Source organism: Panthera tigris, chromosome B1 (genome assembly GCF_018350195.1).
Source record: "Panthera tigris isolate Pti1 chromosome B1, P.tigris_Pti1_mat1.1, whole genome shotgun sequence".
Lineage (NCBI taxonomy): Eukaryota > Metazoa > Chordata > Mammalia > Carnivora > Felidae > Panthera > Panthera tigris.
Window position 1 is genome coordinate 171,766,561 of NC_056663.1, and position 22,752 is coordinate 171,789,312.

Genomic DNA, 22,752 nt, shown 5'->3' on the forward strand with positions numbered 1-22,752 from the left:
TTTATGGCACCAAAGGAGATGGTGCTAAACTGTTGCTGGCTGGGGACTATCCTTCCCATGAGCCTCATTGTCATTTGAATGAACAAGCTTTTTTCTGTAGGCTAGGGTAACTATCTAATTAATATGTGCACCTGATCTGATCATTGCAGTGAAAGTCTGTGCAGAAAGGGGAGTCTGACTATTTATCTGCTTTGGCCTCTTCTTATATGCCCCATTCCAACCCTTTCTCTTTGTCTTTCTCTTTCTTTTCCATCTTCCTTACGCTCACTGCATCTTGGTCAATTTGAGGACATAATTTTTGGCTGCTTGGCCCAGGGTCACACCTGTTAATTACAAATGGCCCTGATACTGGGACTCTGCTTTTTGTGGTTTTAGCCTAGTGATAGCAACTACCTGGCAACTACTGCTGGCATAACCTCTAAGTGAAATTGAACCTAGAATTTTGGAGCTAAATGAACCCATGGAAGCTCCCTGGTCAAATTTCTTCATTTAATACACCCATTTAATATGTCAAGGAAGAAGTCAGGAGAGCAAATGACTCTGTAACAGTGATGGTTAGATATTTAGCTTTTCAGTTAAGGCTAGAATATGTACTAGAATACAACCACACCGCCATATGGCCTCTCTCTGTTGTATCATTTTATTGTATTTTTATGGCATTTTTTTTCTTTGCAGATTTCACTTGTTCCATGAAGATCACTTGGTATGTTTTAGTTCTAGTCGTTTTTATATTTTTGCTCATCCTCACTATCCACAAAATACTTGAAAGCCACAGAAGAGTGTGGAAGTGGCAGAGTAAGTATCGAGTAAATCTGTTGTCCGGCACAATTCATTTAGGGTCTCATGTATAGATTTACGTTCTTGAAAAAAAAATTTTTAAGGTTTATTTTTGAGAGAGAGAGACAGAGTTCTAGTGGGGGAGGGGCAGAGACAGAGGCAGACACAGAATCCGAAGCAGGCTCCAGGCCCTGAGCTGGCAGCACAGAGCCCGACGTGGGGCTTGAACTCATGAACCACGAAATCATGACCTGAGCTGAAGTCAGACTCCTAACTGACTGAGCCACGCAGGTGCCCCTAGATGTACATTCCTTTTAAAGTTCAGTTTGCCATTTATTGAGCACCCACTGCATGTCAGTGGCAGTTCTAGGTTACCCAAGGAAAAGAAGCATAAGTGAGACACAGTGTCAGCATTCAAGAAGCTTCATGTATCTTTCTCTACTCAGACAAGAGAATAGAGGGGAGGCGAAGCTAGGCAGGAGTTCAAAAGGGCTGGAGGTGGAGCAGAGGCTCAGTGGAAGTGAATGCAGAAGAGAGGTAGAAGGGTAGGGAGTGAGGATAAAGAATTTCAGAGTTGGAGATCTTGAGCAGAGTGGCTCTAGGTGATGAGTGTGTGAGTCACTCTTTCATAAGTAGAAGGGTGTCAGTAGATTTTTGGCTGGGCAAAGCTAAAATGTGTGATTGGAAATCAGGCAATAGGGATGATATTAAAAATATTTAATTTGGGGTGCCTGGGTGGCTCATTCAGTTAAGTAGCTGATTCTTGGTTTTGGCTCAGGTCATAATGTCATGGTTGTGAGTTCAAGCCCCACATCAGGCCCTGTGCTGGGTGTGGAGCTTGCTTGGGATTCTTTCCCCTCACCCAGGGCCCCTCCCCTACCTGCTTACACACACTCTCTCTCTCTCTCTCTCTCTCTCTCTCCCTCTCTCTCTCTCTCAAAAAAAAAAAAAATTTAGTATGACTCAGGCATCCGTCTATCAGGATGGACATTGACTGTAAACTGCTCAGGTAGCCCTAATGGCGTGAACTCACACATATATCAACGCTTCGGGTGTGTACCCATGCGTACACTGGCTCTTCTACTGTGTACCTGTGCATACACTGACACTTCCGGGGTATGTCCATGCCTTTACTGGCTGAATATCACGCCTGAGCGATAGTTTACAATATGAGTAGATGGTCTCTTAAAGACAGTCTAAAATGTATCATTATGAGAAGAGGCTTTGGAGATAGGTAGACAGAATAGAATGTTAGTACTGTCACTCATCAGATATGTGACTTTGAGCAAGGTATTTACTAGATCTAAACGTCCCCTTTTTCCCCTCTGTAAAATAAGAATAATCACCATTACCCCACAGGTAAGGATTGAGTTAAAGAGGTTCTAGAAGAAGTTTATCACAGTGTCTAGCGCACAGTAGTTCTCAATAAGGGAGAGTAGTATTGGGATGGTTGGAGTATTTCCTAAGACTCTTTTTTTTAATTCTTTTAAAGTCTATTTATATATTTTGAGGGAGAGAGAGAGAGAGGGAGGGAGGGAGGGAGAGAGAGAATGAGTGGAGGAAGGGAAGAGAGAGAGAGAGAGAAAGAATCCTAGGCAGGCTTCACCTTCACGTTGTCAGTGCAGAGCCCAACACTTGAACTCACAAACCGTGAGATAATGATCTGAGCCGAAACCAACAGTCGGCTGCTTAACCAAACGAGCCACCCAGGCACCCAAGACTCTTAAATTCTTTGCCAGGCAAGGCTGTGCTGGGCAACTCAGTAGGCAGAACAAATGGTTGCCCCTAGGTTGGGGTGAAGGTACCGTTATCTCTTTAGGCTACGTATTTGTCGCAGGTATTTCTGAAAGCAGTTTCATATCAAGTCTTACCATTGATACTGTAGTATATAAGGCTAATATATAATAATATCATCAACATTGTGTATTTGTAGAATAACCATTTTCAGAGCATTTTCACAAGCTTTTTTTTTTTTTTACTAGCTTCTCAAAGTATGTAAACAGGGTATGTACTATTATTTTCATTTACAGATGAAGAAAACCCTGAGCCTCAGAGAGATTAAACGGTTTTTCCAAAGTTATACAGCTAATAAAATATCAGAATTAATACCTAGGGTTTTCCTCGTTGTTATTGTTTTTTTTTTCTTTTTTGAGAGAGAGAGTGCATGCACACATGTGGGAGAGGGGCAGAGGGAAAAGGAGAAAAAGAATCTTAAGCAGGCTTCCATGCCCAGCGTGGAACCTGATGTGGGGCTTGATCTCACGATTGTGAGATCACGACCTGGGGCAAAATCGAGGGTCAGAAGCTTAACCAACTGAGCCAACCAGGCACCTCAGAGGTCTTTCTGGTTTTAAAAATATTATTTTAAATGAACATGTTATTTGCAAATAGTGCATGGTTTTGAGTTTCTTGATCTGCTTTTCCATATAACTGCATTATCGGGAAAGAGAGATAGTAGTAGCTAGATAGAGAAAATGTCTAGAAAGAAACCAATAGTAGGGAGTGAAAATCTTATGAACATCTACCCAAATGACAGGCTTAGTGACTTTTGAAGGCTTGTCTTACAAAACCAAGCATGTAAAGTAATGAAAAAATATCACACCATTTAGGACATTAAATATGCATTAAAGGGGTGCCTGGGTGGCTCAGTCCAACGTCTGGCTCTGGATTTCGGCGCAGGTCATAATCTCATGGTTCCTGAGTTCAAGCCCCACGTCGGGCTCTGCACTGATGACATGGGGCCTGCTCGGGATTCCCTCTGTTTCCTTCTCTCTCTGTGCTCTCTCTCTCTCTCAAAATAAATAGACATTAAAAAATCAAGATGCATTAAATATTCTGTACATATCTATGTATATATAATAATGTAAATAATAATAACATCCTATACATGACAGCTGGTGCTTTTGCTTAGAGGAGACGGCATGATGGCATTTATGGTAGTGGAGAAACCGCTTGCTTTAGAAAGAACCTGTATTTGCTCATGGAAAATAACTTAATAAGGAAAGCTCTTAACGTCTCGTGGCTCCCGACCCTGTTGTGAATGGCCCATTTTCCTTGGTAATCCTTTGAGTCAACATGGGGAACATATATTAAGAATGTGGTTGTTTATCACTTAAATATTTAATTTCTGTTCTTGGAATAGGTCATAAATACGAACGTACATTTGTTCTCTTAAAAGGAAAGGATTCTGAGAAACTGCGAACACTGAACGTGCAGGTCATTTCAGGTGAGTTCTATGATGTGCAGACAGAGCATGGCTTTGAAAATCCCAGTGCTTCACCATTCCACTGTAGACCCAAGATCGAATGATCTGAGCTCATTTAGATTGGCCTTGTATCTGGAAAAAAGGAGCTGTGGGCAAATGAAATCTAGTTTAATATGTCTTACTATCAGGGGACAGTCATGATCAAAACTAGCTCCTTAAATAATGGAAAGTTTGCCTAATTGGCAAGAAGAAATTCATGTGAGTAGGCAGAGGAGAGAAAGCAATAAGGAATCAGCTTCAGATTTATTTTTAAATGAGACAAGATACTATTATTCCTCAGAATTGCAAGGAGTAATTGCAGAGTGGGCATGGCTTTTGCTAGGGCTTTCACTTAGCAAAGGGTGTCATTGTGTAAAGAGAACTTCTAATAGCCCCAATTAAAAAGTCCCCTGTCCTCTCCCGAGAAACAGAAATGGAATAAGGGAACCCTAATTAGAGCGGCTAAGGGAGCTGTTAGCACAGACGCTGTGGTTCGATCTCCTAATTGTGAAGCCTCCTTCTGAATTCAAGCTGTCAAGTCATATTAAAAAGAAAGAGAGGGAGAATGTGAGATGAGCAAAGTCCTCTCCTTCATCAGGGAGACGTCCTGTCCTCGACTCTTGGAAAACCACAGAATCATGAGTGATATTTCTACAGCTCCTGGCGTATTAGCCAGTGAGCCGGCTGCCTCATACTTTGTGAGAAGTCAGATGAGGGGAAGCTTCAAGTCTGGCGTATAGACGGTTTTCAAAAATGAAAGGAAACTGAACAAAGCCTCAGGCCCCCGCTGCAACTGCATCGCAGCCACATGCAGATCTGTGCCCAGCATTTCCTGGGAACCGTGCTCCCGAGACTTTTCTTATCTACTTAGATTAGCATGTACTTGGACCCCTAGCGTGAGGAAAACTTGGAATGAATGCACCTAAAGAAGTCAATTAAAAAAAAAATGCAGACTTTCTCTTCTCGGTGTGAGCAGTAAAATACTAACCTATGGCTAATAATAAGCAGTTAGCTTAGTGATCATTTGATACTAACCAAATGTGGGTCAGTGTGGTTTGTGTGGTCAGTGACAATTTTGTTGGATTAATGAAATTAAAATCATAAGGTTGTTTCAGATGCCAAAATTCATTTTTATAGGAAGGAAATGGTATTTCCCCTGTTCTTCCTCTTAGGCGGTTCCCAGGCCTGACATTCATATACCAGGAATGTTTTAACCCAGTTCTGCGGAGCTTGTCAGGGGCCTTAGGAATCCTGGTTCTCACTCTTTTCAAGTCATAATTTTGAGCCGTGCAGTTTTGTCTGAGAAAAAGTCAATAGTCCCCCTGCCAACTCATATAATCAGGGGAATCACAAATTTAAAGTACTAGCTAACCACAAGACTAACCTCACAAGTTGTATTTATGAGCCTTTGATTTTCATTCACCAGAGGAAACTGTCTCAGGCATCCGTTCCCTTTAATAGCTCTCATTAAAAATCCTCTAGCTTTATGACCAGGTATATAATATTAATGTTTAGAGTGAGCCAGGGGGTGAAGGCCTTTTTAAAAAAAAAAAAAAAATCAAGAGTCCTTTTGAGGCTTAGCATCTTAAGGGCTGTTGGGGGAGGGGGGGAGGAGAAGCAGGTTCTTTCTTGTTATTTATAATCCTTTAGCCTAAATGCAATTTTTCCTCTCCTATTATAAGTTGCTCTTTCTGAGAGAGAAATGGAAAGGAAATAATGTCTCCCTTGAGTGCCGTTTTTAAGGCCTCTCTTTGTAATGATGGATTATAGGCAGCAGTGAGAATGCAAGGAAAAAATGTGCCAGCATGGTTCTCTGGAGAAGCAGTAACATGAGTAAAAAAAAAAAAAAGAAAAAAAAAAAAAGCAGATTATTCAAAGGGAGCAGTGACTACAGTCACATTTGGCAGAGCGGCTTGCCGTCGTGAATGCCTCTCCAGTTGTTCACGTAGTACAAAGTAAGCGTTGTTACACATGTACACACAGAGATAGATAGGCTCACACCCTCAAAAGGATGAGAGAGAAACAGAGAGAGTACCCAGCCCCTGGCATTGCACAGTGCCCGACCCGCTCTGGAGCAAACACTGGGAGAGTAAGCATATCTCATTGCTGTAGGAAGCGATGGCACGCAGAATCAAATCCTAAGCTTTTATGTGTCTCTAATATTTTCTTCCTGGCTTTGAGAAACGGGATGGCTTAGGTTGCCTGTCTTGACATCAATCTACTTTCCATTTTATTCAGTGGATTGTTATCTTCACACAGGTGATGACTCTCTTATTCAGCTTCGGATCCTTGTCCCTGACATAATATCTGGCACGTAGTTTGTGCACAATAAAAGCTTATTAAATCACAGAAACCCTGAGGGGAAATGAGTATGAAGTAGAAAGAGCAGATGAGCAAGAAATGAATCTTGGGGTTTGGGAAAGGTGAAGACAAAGTGAGAGTGATCAGAGGGCACATAATTCTACCTCATTAAAGAACATATAACTCATTCTGCAGCATTGCTAAGGATATCAAGGAATAATGAAATACATTGACCTTCTTGAAGAAGAAATTTTGAGAACTATGCAAAAGCAACTTTGAAATGTATCCCTAAAACAGTGTTTAAAGGGTTGATCACTGTCGGGAGACCAAAGTCAGGGGCAGGAGCAGTGGCCTAGGACCTGAATCATCAGAGGCAAACAATAGCAATCAACTTGGCTGGGTTGCCAGAAAGGAAACATATTGGAAAACCAGTAGGTAACCCCTAGAAACAACAGACGTGTTAGGCACTCAGAGGTTGCAAAATAGACAAGAGTTAAGGGAGGCCAGGCAGCCAAAAATACAGCCAAAGTCACAGTGGGAGTGGCCTGGTGAGCATGTCTCTGATCGGATCACTACCACTGAACACTCCCTCCGAGCTTCCAGAGCTACCCTTTGACCATTTCAGTTTTGTATCACTGTCCAGGATTCAAAGCCCCAAGGAGGGTTATCTGGTTGAATGAGCGCAAGCCACAGATTGGTACCCTGGAGCCAGGAAGCAGCAGTATCTGCCCTCTGGCCTCCTGCGTCTTTGAGAGCACCCCTGAGATGTCCACATGTTGGATAGCCGATAACTAAATATCTATGACACCAGGTTTCTAGGACTAGAGCTTCTACTCACTCCTGCTGCATAGGCCAGTGAGGTGGCCTATGTCATCTCCCCCTCTGTGACCATTGAAAATGGTGAAATCTTGGGGTACCTGGGTGGCTCAGTCAGTTGAGGGTCCAATCCAGCTCAGGTCATGATCTCATGGTTCATGGGATTGAGCCCCGTGTCTGATGCTGAGCTGACAGTACAGAGCCTGCTTGGGATTCTCTCCCCCTGCCAAATAAATAAATAAACATTAAAAAAAAAAAAAAAAAAAGAATATGGAGGAATCTTTAAAACTTGAAATTCTTCACCTTCAAATATTCAACCCAAATCTACTGAATACCGACTAAGAGGCATGTGTTATGCTAAGCATTGATGGGACAGGGGCACAGACCAGCAGTCTCTGCTGTCACAGAGCTGACAGCACAGTTAAGGAAATTCTACCCCTCGGTGCCTTAGGAGAAGGGAAACCTGATTCAACTATAAACATTTATCAGGCAACTTTCACAGACATCATTGTATTTCATTTCACAACAATGTCGCTTTTTTTCCTGATGAGAAAAACTGAAATTAAGAGGGTTTATGTAACTGACTTACAGGCAGTTCCTAGCAGAGTGAGGGTTCAAACTCAATTTTGTCCAGCGGGCTTTTTGGCTCACCACTTACTGACTATGGTGAACTGAGGAGTTGACTCCTGCTGGGTCAAGCCACAGATCACAACTCTCCTTGTGTTTTTATATTTAACACTGGAAACCGAGATGAAACATTTTCTCTACCCTGTATAAGGTTGTAGGAGCTTGTGTGTGACAGTGTGAGTCTCCCTCAAAGTAACATTTCAGCGTTAGTGATATGTTTTTTGCAGTTAATGTGAGTGGGTTCTTAGGGACCATGAAGGAAAGAAAATGGAATTTTACTGTGAAAGAGAATTACTAAATGCCAAAAGTAAGTGGATGACCCAGTAATTTGTATTACCCCCAAATAAAATGAATGGCAATGTAAAATTACAATTTGCAACATGTTTATGGCCAGCATAATAAAGACTAAGCAGCTTTCGATTTCCAGCAGAAAAGAAGATAAATTACTCGTGCCAGATGTCCAACAACCAAGCAAAGTAACATGGAAATTTAATTTTTACTTGCTTAACTGTAGCATTTACGACTCCTAAACTACGGGTTTGGGTTCATAAAACAGTAAAGGTTGCAGCCATCTGGCGGGTTACAGAATAGATCAGAATGCAGAAGATGACTCTACATGCAGGAAGAATTTCTTAAGTGTGAGGAATCTATAGGCAGAATAGGATGATTTATCTGTTCATCCATTGAATGCCTTTATGTGATAGCCTTTTGTGCTAGGTCTGGAAGAACTGAAGATAAAACACATGTAGATAAACATCTCCATCTTTGCACAAACTTTCCCTGCCTGAACTAGCCACTCCCTGCAGACCTCACCTCCTCTCACTGGCCCTTCCCATCTTGGCTCAGCTAACACCTCCCCAAGGAAGTCATATTGGACCTTGTAGACCAGGGCAATTCCCTATATCACACATCCTCGTAACGCCACAAATCTCGCTTTGTGGCAATGATCGCTATTGTTATTTTATATATTTGTGTTATTGTTTGAGTGATGTGGCTCCCATGAGCCAGTTAGCTCCCTGAGGTCAGGGACTCGACCTGATAATATTCATCACAGCATCCCCAGCTTACACTGTAGGTACCCAATACATATTTGTTAAATAAATACAACTCTACATTGGCTATGTTGAAAGAATGGCTGCAGCTGTCTTACAAAGACCTTTCAAAACCTTTTTCCCCCTAAATTATAACTTTTAAACACTTCATCAGTTTCATTCCTTGGAGTGTGAACAAACTGGCAAGTGAGACAATGGCTCAGAGTACTGGCAGCTGTCTGTTCTCTTTAGTTGTTAATTCTAGGTAATTTTGCAGTCATGTATTTTCCCCGTCCTCATTTGATTTTCACACTGGCCAGATTTGGAACAGCTGAGTGGTTTTAGGATCACTGTTAACAATAACAGATGGAGATTTGAACACAGTAGAGAGTTGGCTCCTTGAATAATGGAAATCTATTTTAAGCTACCATAATTGGTTCTATTAGCCCTAAAAAGCAACTAGCTATCTTGGGCTTGCACAAAAGTGCCAATGTTTTTATGTGATGAAAAGGTCAGAAGGGTGCATAGCGGTGCTGAAGTTCTGCATTCCTAGGGCAATAAAAAGAAATAGGACTGGAAGGTTTTCTCAGAGCCAGATTAGAGAACTGAATAAGAATCACCAAACCATCGGAGAACTTCCGCATCCATCTTGACTACAGTGATCTGTGAAGATTAACTTGCATTCCTTCCTTTCTGGAGAAGCTCCTATAAGGAAAGCAAGTACTTTGTGGATAACAGTTTAGACATTATTGCCATTGTCTCCACGGAGTCATGGCCGAATCTCCCAAAGTACAAGGAGGGGAAGGACGCCCCGAGGTCACCATTTCCAGGGTTAGCCATCCGTAGCCCACCCCTGCTGAGCAAAATGTGGTCCTATTAAATTCCAAGCCCTCTCAAGTGGGCTTGTAAAAATATTCTGCTTTGCACTTGGTAGTGCTTTCTATTTTTCAAAGTACATCAGAATACACCGTTATTACCTCCTTTACCCTTACCTTGAGTTTCTTCCTTTTAGCGTCAAGGCAACCACACTGGCTTTGATGAAGTCACGAGGAAGTTCAGGTGTGAGTACCCACTGCCAGCTGAGGCTGCATGCCTGCTCCACCCGCAAGGCAACCCAGGTGCCTCACGTTGGTGACTTTACCTGGTCCAGAGCCTTTCTTCAGGCCTGAAGGCTCAGCCTCCTGCAGTGGTGGCTCACAAAACAGGTTTATAAGAAGGCCAACGTATTGATTCACAATGAGTATTACAACCGAGAGAAAATACGGACCCAAACACTTTCGACAGCTAACGCGTGTGCCCTCTCTCCTTAGACAAAACCATGCTGGGAGTCAAATCACGGCCAAGGCTTGCTTGGTAGGTCTTAAAGCAGATTCCTTTGCCAACACAGCTTGAAAGGCCTTCTTCCCCATTTTAGGGATAGCTCAGCACTTTTAACATTTAATAGGCTTTGACCTGGGAATGATTTCTGAAGATAATGCTTCTGTTGTGGTTATGAGTTGATTTTATAGGCTAACTCTCAGAGGACAATCTTATTTTCCTTATCTCCAAGTTCCTAGGAGACACCCCAGAATTGACTTCTTGGACAGCTCGTACCCATGCACTTTTATTAAGAAAAATGAGGCACAAAGAAGTTAGACGACATTCTTTCAGTCATTCGACACATATTTTTACCTATTATGTGTCACACTGCAAGGTTGGTTCTCGGGAATATAACTGCATTAAATACAGTCTTTGCACACAAGGAGACAGACAAATAAGCAATTACAACAAAATTGGATAAATTCACTATTGGGGAAATAGAGGTCACAGAATCATATATGGTACGGATACCTAGTCCTGTTTACTATTCCTCGTTTTGTTTTGGTTTTAGCTATTTTGTCTTTCCAATTTCATAACCAAGGATAGCTGAACCGGTAGCTTTGGAAATATGAATATAAAAAATTGATGGGACAAATCCTCTAAGCAGCGAAGAGATCGTGGCTAGGATGAGGAAGTTTTAGAGGTACCTGCGCTGTGGGAGAAGTACCTTGTCTTTGACATGAAAATCATCAGGAACAAAGAGAAGAAAACACCTTGCAAGTTTCTGTTACTCAGTGGGAATCAAATATTACTTTGGAAGGATGAATTGAAGTTACAAACCAGATGTCATAGATATAAAGCACTTCTGAAAAGTGATAGAAATCTAAAAAAAAAAAAAAAGGAGAAAAAGAAAAATATCAGAGACAATGTGGACATTGTCATGGCCAGTGTGAGAAGGGTTTATTCAAGAACACAAGGCATGGAGTTTTATTTTTAATCCAAGTTTCTACCACTGGAAATCCATTTTGTTCACTAGATTCAGGAAGGCCAAAACCCATTCTGAGGTTCCTGAAAAAAGTCAAAGACATGTTTGGTTCAGACCTTTGACAAATTCATGAATAGACTTCTGTGAAGTTTTAAGATATTCCTGACTGCTTCTGCTGCCTTAACTAGTGTTAGTGAATTAATTTTGTTTGAAAGAAACTCTATTTCCCAGTGTAGAACTAGAAAAATATCCCACCCATCTTAGCTATTCTGAAGAAGGCATTAAAATGACATATATTCTACCTTTTTGCTTTTTTATCAATGTTTCAGAAGTTTTCCTATTAGCATATAAGTTACATGTCCTTGGGTACTAGGAGAAACAGAATATAATGTACCACTAGAGAGTTATTTGCAACTAGCTATCATTTTGACAGATAATAGCATTCTGTAGTAAATTACGGTTACACCGTATTATACAACATCAGCAAACCAAATGAATCAGCAAATGATGAATAGTTTGGCTTTCTAACCAAAAGAGCTCTGTTAATTTTCTTTGGTAATTAGTTAATTTCATGAATAGGTTCTTTTGATATTTTAACTTTAAAAAGAACTGTCTCCAAATCTCAACTTCTGAATAGTATCAGATGCTTTGTCAAAGATTGTCTAAGCAATTATCTGCATGGCAAGTTCATTCTGAAGTCTTAATGTGCATCAGAATTAATTTGGATGTCTGTAAAATTTCAGGCTCCTGGACCATTTTGAAGGGAGATTGTAATTCAGTAGATTTGGGACAGAGTTCTATTAACTGCATTTTATTTTTTAAAAAACTTTTTTTTAAGTTTATTTATTTATTTTGATGTGGGGCTCAAACTCATGACCTGACCTGAGCCGAAACCAAGAGTCAGATGCTCAACCAACTGAGCCACCCAGGTGCCCCTAGAACCTTCATTTTAAATCCAGGTTCTGGTGATTTTCAGGCCAAGGTTCTGTTGACCATTTTACTAATTTTCTCTTGTTGTGTGACAAATGACCACAAATTTAGTGGCTTAAAAGAACACACCTTTATTATTTCATTTTCTGTGGGTCAGAGATGTGGGCACAGCTTTGCTGGATCTCAGGGTCTCACAAGGCTAAAATCAAGATGAGAGGAGCCTGTATTGTCATCTGGAGTCTCTACTTCTAAGCTCATTTAGGTTGTTGGCAGAAGTCATTTTTTTGATGTTGTTTTTTGTTTTGTTTGTTTTGTTTTGCTTTGCTTTGCTTTGAGGTTGTTTACTAATGGCTCTGGCTTCTTACTGGCTGTTTACCAGAAGCTGCTTCAGGACCTAGAGGCCACCTGCAGTCTTCTGCTACCTGACCCTTTCCATAGTTCAGCATGGTGGTTTTCTTCTTTAAGCCTCACAAGAGATCCTCTCTGACCTCAGGGAAGGCCCCATCTCTTTTGTAAGGGCTTTTACTTCATTAGGTCAGCCTCACCCAGAATAGTCTCCCTTTTGAATAACTCAAAATCAACTGATTTGGAATGTTAAATACACCTGCAGAAATTTCATCTTTGCCGTATAATGTAACCTACATCCCATTCATGGTCCCGCCCACACTCAAGGGAAGGGGATTAAATGGAGCAATACCCCAGGGGGTGGGAATCTCAGGGACTATCTTAGAGTTCTGCCTACCACACCCACCTCTGAGAAGCACATATTTAGACAAAAATCACAGATTCAGTGTGAGACAAATGGGGATGATAGAACTAGCCCCATAGATGTGGTTGTTCTTATTGATAATAAGGTAAAAATAAAGGATGCTAACAGGGTCAAGTGCAATGGCCCTTTGAGGAAGAGAGCAAGGAAATGAGAGTTTTGTGTCTGTCTAGGTAAAGACTGGTCTCATTTTCTCACCTTTGTCCTAACCAGTCAGGAATGCCTTGTCACTTACCTTTTAGAAGGTTAAATACTCTATAAGAAGGAATTCTAGGGACACCTGGGTGGCTCAGTTGGTTGAACATTCACCTCTTGATTTCAGGTATGAACCCAGGGTCATGGGATTGAGCCCCTCGTTGGGCTCTGCACTGAGTGTGGAGCCTGCTTAAGATTCAATCTCTCTCTCCCTCTGCCCCTCTCCCCTGCTCACATGCCCTCTATCTCTCAAATAATATATATATATATACATATATATATATATATGTATATATGTATATATGTATATATGTATACATATATACACACATACACATATATATGTATATATATATATATACATATATATATGTATATATATATATTTTTTTTTTTTTAAAGGAGGAATTCTAACTTTGGCAGTTATTTTAGCATTGCCACAGGAATGGAAGGGTTGTTAATATCTGTTGAAATGGTTTAAAAAAGGCATCTACTCCTGTCCCTTAAAGAGTAGTTACTACTTTTTAACGTCTCTAATTAAGATCAATAATTTTCTAGAAAAATTTACAAAACCTGATACCAGAAGAAATAGAAAATCTAAACAAAACAATTATCATAGAATAAATAGAAAATTTGTCAGTTATCCCTGAAAAAGTAACAGAAGGAGCAGTTCACAGGGGAATTTTACTGATCTCTAAAAAATAGATATTTCCAATGGTATTTAAACTATTATTGACCATAGAAAAGAAGGATGCTTCTTAATTCTATTTTGAAATAAACATAGTAATATTTATTATTATTATCATTATTATTATTATTTTAAAATGTTTTTTATTTTTTTAAGTTTATTTCTTTTGAGAGAGAGGGAGAGAGCACACATGGGAGGGGCAGAGAGAGAATGAAAGAGAGAGAATCCCAAGCAGGCTCTGCACTGCGGGGCTTGCCACGGGGCTTGAACTCATGAACCGTGAGATCATGACCTGAGCCGAAATCAAGAGTGGGACGCTTAACCAACTGAGCCATTAAGGCATCCCAACATTAGTAATATTTAAAACTAAGAAAGATTGTGTCTAAAATGAAATCAGTGGGCAATCTTATGTATTTCTGTGCAAAAATTCTTTTTTTTTTAATATGAAATTTATTGTCAAATTGGTTTCCATACAACACCCAGTGCTCATCCCAACAGGTGCCCTCCTCAATGCCCATCACCCACCCTCCCCTCCCTCCCACCCCCATCCACCCCCAGTTTATTATCAGTTTTTAAGAGTCTCTTATGATTTGCCTCCCTCCCTCTCTTTTTTTTCCCCCTTCCCCTCCCCCATGGTTTTCTGTTGAGTTGCTCAGGATCCACATAAGAATGAAAACATATGGTATCTGTCTTTCTCTGTCTGACTTATTTCACTTACATAACACTCTCCAGTTCCATCCACGTTGCTACAAAAGGCCATATTTCATCCTTTCTCATTTCTGTGCAAAAATTCTAGACAAATATTAGCAAAATAATCGAGTAGCTCAGTTTTAAAAAAATATATGTATATATACATACATAAACACTTCTACTGTGATAAAGAGGAGCTTATTCCAAGAATACAGGAACAGTTCGCCATTAGGAGATATCTATTAATGTCACTCATAAAATTTGTTTGGTTATCTCCATACATCCTAAAAAATGCATTTGACACACAATAATGCCCATCCTTCATAAAACTCCCCAAAATAAAATAAATAAGTACTTCCTTAACATGATAAAATATATCTGTCTCAAAAACCCAGAATCATATTTACTAGAACACTAAAAGCATGCCTAGCTAAAGTCAGAAATTTTCAAGAATGTCCAATATTTTCACTTTATCTACCACCATCCTCAAAGTACTGGCCAACACAATTAGGTAAGAGACAGAAATACCTGGTTAACAAATTGGAAAGGTAAAATGATCACTTTGCGTACCTGGAAAATTTAACAGATTTCTCTTAAAAACATTCTTTAAAAATAAAATTCAATAGGGATAGGATACAAAATACAAAAAAATCTATGGCATTCATATATGTAAATACAACCAGTTATGCATTTAAAACAACCATAAAAAGATAAAATAGGAATAAAATTAATATAAACATATAAGATCTTTCTAAAGTAAACCTCAGAAAAATGCTCCTGAGAGACATAAAAATGACTTGAACAACAACAAATGGTCTACTATATTCTTGAATTGGAAGATGAATATATAAAGATGCCAATTTTTCCTAAATCATAAACAAGGTCATTTTAATATCCTGATGAAAAATAGGCTGTCAGTAACAGCCAAGAAAAAATTGACATGGAGTAAGAAAGAAGAGAAGTATCTGTTTCACCACGGTACTGGTACATAAGTAGAGAAAAATATCTAATGACAAATTAGAAAGTTTAGGACTTGAGTAAATGATAAAAGGGGCACATCTAATCAGTAGGAAAGAGAAGGGCTACTGAATGAAGGGTGTTGTGACAACTGAATAATCATCTAGAGAAAAAAAAATGTGCTTAATCCAGAGTTCACACTACTGCTAGGGTAAATTTCAAAAGCATCAATAATTTTAATGTAAACATGAAACCATAAAAGTAATAGGAGAAACAACAGTAGAATCCATTTATAACCACAAAGTAGTGCTTTCGATCCATGGCACAAAATTCAGTTAAAAGACTGATAAATTTGACTACAAGGATGAACACAGTAAAAACCGTTAGGGAAAAGTTATTTGCAGTTCATCACATACGATAAGCAATTTTTCCTGGTAAATAAGGAAGTTCTAATAATTAATGGAGAAAAGACCATAAACCAGTAGGCAAATGAGTAAAGGATAAAAATGGACTGTTTATAGAAAAGGAACTACAAATGGCTCTTAAATGTATGAAAAGTTGTTTGGCCTCATTCAGAATAAATTCTTTCAAAAGACTTTTTTTTTTAATTTTTTTATTTTGATGTCTACTATGTGCCAATAATGTTGGCCTTCTGGGTATAGGAGACACAGCAGTGAACCAAACAAAGATCTCTGTTGAGCTTACATTCAGGTGGAAATGAAAATTAAAGCTACACTGAAATGCCATTTTAATCTACCAGATTGGTAAAAATCCAGAAGTTTGACATCACCCTCTGTGGACAGAGGCAGAAGGTGCTCTGCACTCTTATACTTTACTAAGGTAAACCAAGAGGCTAATGTGCTACAACTGCTGTGATATGTAATTTGGCAATAACTATCAAAGTTACAAATGTACAAGCCCTTTGAGCCAGCAATTCTATTTCTAGGGATTTCTCCTATGGATTACTAATATAGGAGAGAAATGACATATATACAATATTTATCGCTAGTGTGTTTACAATACCAGATTAGACACAATCTGACAGGAAGGTGCTTTGATGATACATCCACACTATGGAATACCAGAAAGTTGTAAAAAAGAATGTGGAAGAATTTATGGGGAAAGATCTCTGAGATAGATCATTAAATCTACACACATGTGTATAGTATGCTATCATTTACATAAAGATAAAAATAACATACATACATATAAACATATAAATCTATGTATCTATGTATCTATATCATCTATCTACAAAAAAACTAAAATCCTTGGTTGCCTGTGGCAGAGGAAGGAAAGAAGGGAAAGAATTATGTATGTGATGTGGTAGAAAGTGGCTGTCTGTAGGAAATGGGGTAAAGGGGAATAATATCCCTAATATCCCTCCCTAGTTTATAAAATTTTAATCATGTGACTGTATTTTTTATTCAGAAAATTAAATACAAAAATAAGTCTTATTAAATTTTTTTCTAATTAAAAGAGTATAATTCTGACAGATGGTTTCACAGTATTTCTATTTCGGTAACCTATACCAGTGTTTAATCATCTTCATGGATAAGAAGCATCATAGTCTTTTTTTTTTTTTTTTGATGCATATGGAAATTTTAAAAAATTAAAAAAAATTTCCTTTGATAAGCATCATATTGTTGATTACACTTAAATCTTCCTTTTTGATTTGTCTTCTTAAGAAGCAGCTGCTCAAACTTCTCTTTAAATTATAGGTCACCTCATTTCCATTCATGTCCAGGGCTTTGTATAAAAAGAAGAGACATCTGTGAAGCAAAAACTACATGTATTATGTAAAACTCAAGTTTCAATATAAAAACCAGAAAAGCAAGACCCCAGATCCCAGTGGAATGAAAGAAAGACCATATGCCATGGGTCTGAAATTTCACCTCCTACCTTGAAGTCAGCTGAAGATAATATTAGAAGGACTTGATGTCACATAGTCCTAGAAAAGGAGGACAGATTAGAATTCATCTGATTTGTAACTTGGCTTCTTGCTAAAATTGTCCCTGAAATCAGAGATGTCCTTGATATTCTTCTTAGGGACCTGTTTTAACAAAATGCAAAGAAGGAAATGTTTGTAGTCAGTTTCCAACTAAAGTTTTTTTCTTTCTACTTGGCATTGAACGCTAAGAATGTTTTTCTCTACTTTGCTCCCCCTTTAACTATGCTGCAGGTCTTGTGCTCAGGAAGTGGGGGTGGGGAGGAGAAATGAAAGAAACAGAGTTGAGAGAAATGGGTTAAAGGTGTCACAGTTGTAGACAGGAAATCTAGCAAGTGATGGAAACTACCAATATCCTTGCTAGATGGAGGGCATGGTTCTCTTAGTACATTGGAAAATGTTGTATCTGTTTTTGCATTGCTATTGACTGCATACAGACCAGAACAGCTTTCCTTCTTAAAAAATAGGGACCAAGCAGAGACTGCCCTTGACTCCGGTCAAGAAAGCGCTTCCTCCAATACCAGAACTAGAAGTTACTTCCACGATGCATCTGCAAGATCAGTATACACGGTGAGTGAAGACTGGGCTTTACTGATGATTTGTCTTTATTCGTTATAAACATGAAAGATCCAAGGAGATGCAGTTTACCTCAAACTTCATTTCTATCTGGGTGTAGGAGACAGAAGGTGATGAACTTGCAAAAGTACTTCATATGAATTAGATGGCATGAAATAAAATCACTATTTTCTCCAAGGTCTAGGAAGGACCAATAAACTAATCTCTTAGTCTATTAAACAACATGTGCCCCTGAGATGTCAGCTCATCCCTTGGCTGTTTCCTAAGGTTGGATCATACATAATTCCAGGAGGCTAATCGTTCTTTAGTCAGAACATGAGAAAAGAGAGAATGTAAATTTATAAAGCCAGACTACCCACTGATCCTCAATTACTGAAATTAAAAACTTCCCTCAATATAGGATCTGATAATAAATCTAATGTACATTGATTTTCATGTGCTTGAATCCCAAACTATGGTCAGAAGTGCCTTCCAAATGTATATACAGTAAAACCTTGGATTGTAAATAACTTGTCTGTGAGTGTTCCTCAAGACAAGCAAACATTTCTAATAAATTTTAACTTGATAAACGCTTGAAAAATGAGCGATGTCTTGTAATACAAGTAGTACATGATGCTGAACAAACATCACGTGATTACTGAGCCAATGGTTCTTGAAATTTGCTTTGATATACAAGTGCTTTGCATTATAAACATGTTTCCGGAATGAATTATGCTCGCAAACCAAGGTTTCACTGTATATTTTTTAAGTAGGCTCCACATCCAGCATGGAATCCAATGCGGACTTGAACTCACCACCCTGAGATCAAGACCTGAGCTGAGATCAACAGTCTAACGCTAAACTGACTGAGCCACCCAGGCACCCCTCTTAGAATTATTTTTCATTTATTCAACAAATATTTACTAAGTAGCTGTTATGTTAAGGCACTATTGATAGCTGTGGTAGGGGATATAAAAATTATAACAGGGAAGAGGAAAGACCCTAGCATTTATTAGTATCCTTTAATTGTCCTTGGTGGTGATAAGAATAAATGATCTAGACTTTGTTTGTTTGTTTCAGGTGTAGAATTTAGTGATTCAACACCTCCATACAACACCTGTGCTCATTATAACACATGCACTCCTTAATCCCCATCACTTATTTCACCATCCCCAACCCACCTCCCCCTCCCCTTTGGTAACCATGTTTGTTCTCTATAGTTAAGAGTCTGTTTCTCGGTTTTCCTCTCTTTTCTTTTTCCCCTGTGTTTGTTTGCTTTGTTCCTTAAATTTCACATATGAGTGAAATCATAGGGTATTTGTCTTTCTCTACTGACTTACTTTGCTTAATATAATAAGCAAATTATTACTCTCTAGGTCCATCCATGTCATTGCAAATGGCAAGATTTCATTCTCCTTATAGTTGAGTAATAGTCCAATGTGTGTGTGTGTGTGTGTGTGTGTGTGTGCGCGTGCATTACTAGATCATTTATTCTTTATGACACTTGGGTAATTAGTCAAGATTCTAGCAGGAAACCAATAGTATACTCAAACTGAATCATTTGAGGTGAGTTTAATAAAGGGTCTATTAAGCCGAGATGTGGGAAAACCCAAAAAGAGAGTGCAGCACCCCAAAACTAGTTAACAGTAGGGCACTGCTACTATCCCTAAGACTAAAGGGGCAAGGAACCCAGAAAGATAGGCACAGGCACAGACATACATACACACACACACACACACACACACACACACAATATATGGGGAGGGCTGCCTGATAAGGACTGTGACTTTTGGCCAAGTGACACAACAGCCTGCAATTGCCCTGAAGAGAGAGTAAATATCTCAGTTTGGCTGTTCTCTCTTTCCCCGATGTGCTAGTACTTACCATTGGTCAAACCCAATCAGAGCTAGAGGACAATGGAGCTTGATTGAAGTAGTTCATATAGACTGGCCTCAAGGGTAACTGTAGGGTGGGAAAGAAGTGGAGTGCAGATCTAGAGAGGCAACCGAAGGGATAGACTGTAAATGGCTCAAAATGTCAAACTGGAAACTGAATGCCAAGTATATATTTGTGTTCAGGACTAGAGAGAAGCAGGTCTTAGTGTTTGGGTCTTAGTGGAATCAGAGTCTGCTGTTGGCTTAGAAATTGCTAGGTAGACTTTAATGTAATCATGTGATTGCTTTAATGAAATATTATGCTTGATATCTCTCATCCTGGTCCTCGTTCTGGGATGTTCAACCTTTCATATGAAGAGATCCCCTTTCATTCACCAAATACTTTTTGAGCACCTACTGTATGCCAAGAATTCTGCTGCTCATTGTCAAAGTAACATGCAGTCAGTGGAGAAATCAGATTGAGTGCCAATAACATGATACAGGTATTCATTCATAGGGGACTCAGGGAGCATAATGGAGAGACAGCTCATTCAATGGAAATGCTGCCTAGTACATAATACATGTTCAATAAGTATTTGTTGAATGAATATTAAGTCCCAACTTCTGTGTTTCTTTAAAAGAAACTTGGCGTGAACACTTACACTTTATTTTATAGAAGAGGACAATAACCCAAACATACTGTGGTGACAGAGGCTTAAGGAGACCCTAGTTTCCTGGGTCCTAGGCTGAGACGTTTGTTACCACTAGCCACACTGTCTTCCTAGGTTTATAACGGAGGCTCCATTGTCTACCACAGGATTAGAAAGAGCTCTTAATCAGTGATATTGAGAAGATTTTTGGTGTCCTTATAAGACACAGTTTTAATAAATGGTTTAAAAATTATTCTCCACTAATTCTTTTCAGATAATAACATTCTTGCATGAATAATATTTGTCTTTTTTTCTCTTTATCTTCAGAATATCCCTCTGAATTCCTCCGGACCATTTGGACTAAACCCTTTTGAAGAATACTCATAATTTTATTTCAGGAATGAGTTAACTAGTAAATATATGGGTCCAGCTGAGAATGCACAATGGGAACAGTAGGAATGGTCACTGGCTGATGAAAACTGGCTCAAGAGCATTCATTTGGCCCACGAGATCAAAGAAACCAGAGTTTTTTCAGGAAGCCATCATGAGTCATGGAAAACAAGCTGATGACACCCATAAAAACAGTAATGGGACGCTTCCTCTCCTTGTTTATCTATCATTATACAACTACAGTGGCCTCAAGATTTTGATATTGAAAGGAACCAAAAACCAAGGTCAAGGATGAAAATCCTTTCTCTCATTAGCCCACATTGCAGATTCTGATTTGATGGGTTTCCTATACAGAGGGATTGTTTCTATTTGGCAAATTACTTAAGAGGGCCTGGGTTGTTTGTTAATGTATTTGTTTGGATTTATAAATTTTGTCTCCTTTTGGCACTGAGGATGCTTTAAAAAATTCAAAGATACCAAAATCAAATGACTTTAAGTGAAATACTAAGTGAAACTTGAATATTGAAACATAATAGCAAAATGTTTCTTCTGATTCTTTCAGCGTTCATATCATTTATAGCTATCACTGATGTCAAGAGTAGTTATTAATTACAATAAGAGCACATATAGACGATTTTTAACATTGAAAAATATAAAAACACCTTTCCAGAATTCAGGTGGAATTTAATCTCCTGGCGTCATTATATGGTTAAAATTGCTTTTCTGAGAAGATTTCTAGATTTTAATGGCAGGGTCAGGTTTAATATTAAGCAAACTAACAGGAATGAATGATTCAGCATACAGAGGGTTTTTTGGTATCCTCTCCCTCTCTCCCATCCCCTCTTCTCCCCTCCCCACCTCTCTCCTCCTCTCCTCTCCTTTCTTTTTCTAGATCACAAACTGAGATTCTAATCATAGCATTTAGGTTTTGAAGATTTGGAAAATGGAATTCTACTAGTCTCACTTTTTATTGTCCCTGTAAACTTGATTAATAGGTCAAGTTCAGGTCTGGGACTATTCAGCAGGAGTTGAGGGATATCACACTCCTTGAGGGATAGATATTATATGATTTATAATAGGCCAAATTATTGTTTCCTTGAACATTGCCTATTATGTTCAGACAAATGACTTGGAAATCAATGGGAACTTGGCTTACAAAAGGCATAAATTAAGCTTCAAATTCTGTTAAATTGTGGCAGCTTCCTGAAAGCTAATTTCACTTATTTATTGAAATAATAGACTTTAATAGATATTGTGAAGCATTCAAACATGTGGATGGCCTGGTGTCTGCCTGCAAAGAATCTATACTCTAGTAGAGGAGACAGGATACACTACTCCTAGTTATAATGCTAGACACAAGGGTAAGATAGGGTAAGATAAATGTCATCTACAGGCTCCACGCTTCCTGCTGAGAATTCACAGGCCAGTAGAATCATTTCCAGCTGGGGGTAAGCAGGGTAGGCTTTTCAAGAAGGTGGCTTTAAGCAACATTGAAGATAGTTTTTTTCTGATCTTTCTGGAGAGGTGGAATTTCCCAAGTATATACTTTCTCAGCCCTCATAACCCTTTCAATATCTACTTTTTACAATTATTTTCATGGTTATCAATTAATGTCTATCTCCCTTTCTAGACTGATTCTGCTCACCATAATATTCCTGGAAGCTGGCATGATACTTGGCTTACAGAAAGTTCTTAATACATATTTTTTGGATAAAGAACAATTTACTGAGCCCCTCTGTATGTCAGGCACATGCCACAGATAGCCTCACTTCTTCCTTACAATGATTCCTGGAGACAGGTGTCATTGTCCCTAAGGAACTAAGGCCTGAGAAGCTCACCAATTTGCCTGTGATCTCAGGAACAATATGCAGATTCAGTCCTAGACTGAAGTATGTAAAATATGCTTTTGTACCTAGCCACTTTTGTGGCTAGTATAGCAGGATCATGATTTGAGTGGTTCTTAAGGAGGGGGGAGGAATTGACCATCAGAATCCAAACAGGGCTCTGTAAGCATGGAAGAGGAAGAAGA

The 22,752-nt window shown here is 39.0% G+C and overlaps 1 protein-coding gene across 4 annotated transcripts in view; it reads left to right on the forward strand.

The window, feature by feature from the left end:
* Positions 1–21,491, forward strand: part of TMEM156 (transmembrane protein 156) — a 51,883-nt gene extending 30,392 nt beyond the window's left edge. The window contains exons 4-8 of one of the 4 annotated variants that reach the window (XM_042984718.1): positions 676–795; positions 3,920–4,003; positions 10,107–10,149; positions 17,722–17,824; positions 20,661–21,491. In XM_042984718.1, coding sequence (XP_042840652.1) covers positions 676–795; positions 3,920–4,003; positions 10,107–10,149; positions 17,722–17,824; positions 20,661–20,720 — 410 coding nt within the window. In that variant the 3' untranslated portion in view covers positions 20,721–21,491. The remainder of the gene's footprint in view (positions 1–675; positions 796–3,919; positions 4,004–10,106; positions 10,150–17,721; positions 17,825–20,660) is intronic. The other 3 variants (XM_042984719.1, XM_007098864.3, XM_007098865.3) reach the window with 3 other exon arrangements.
* The last annotated feature ends 1,261 nt before the right edge of the window (positions 21,492–22,752 follow it).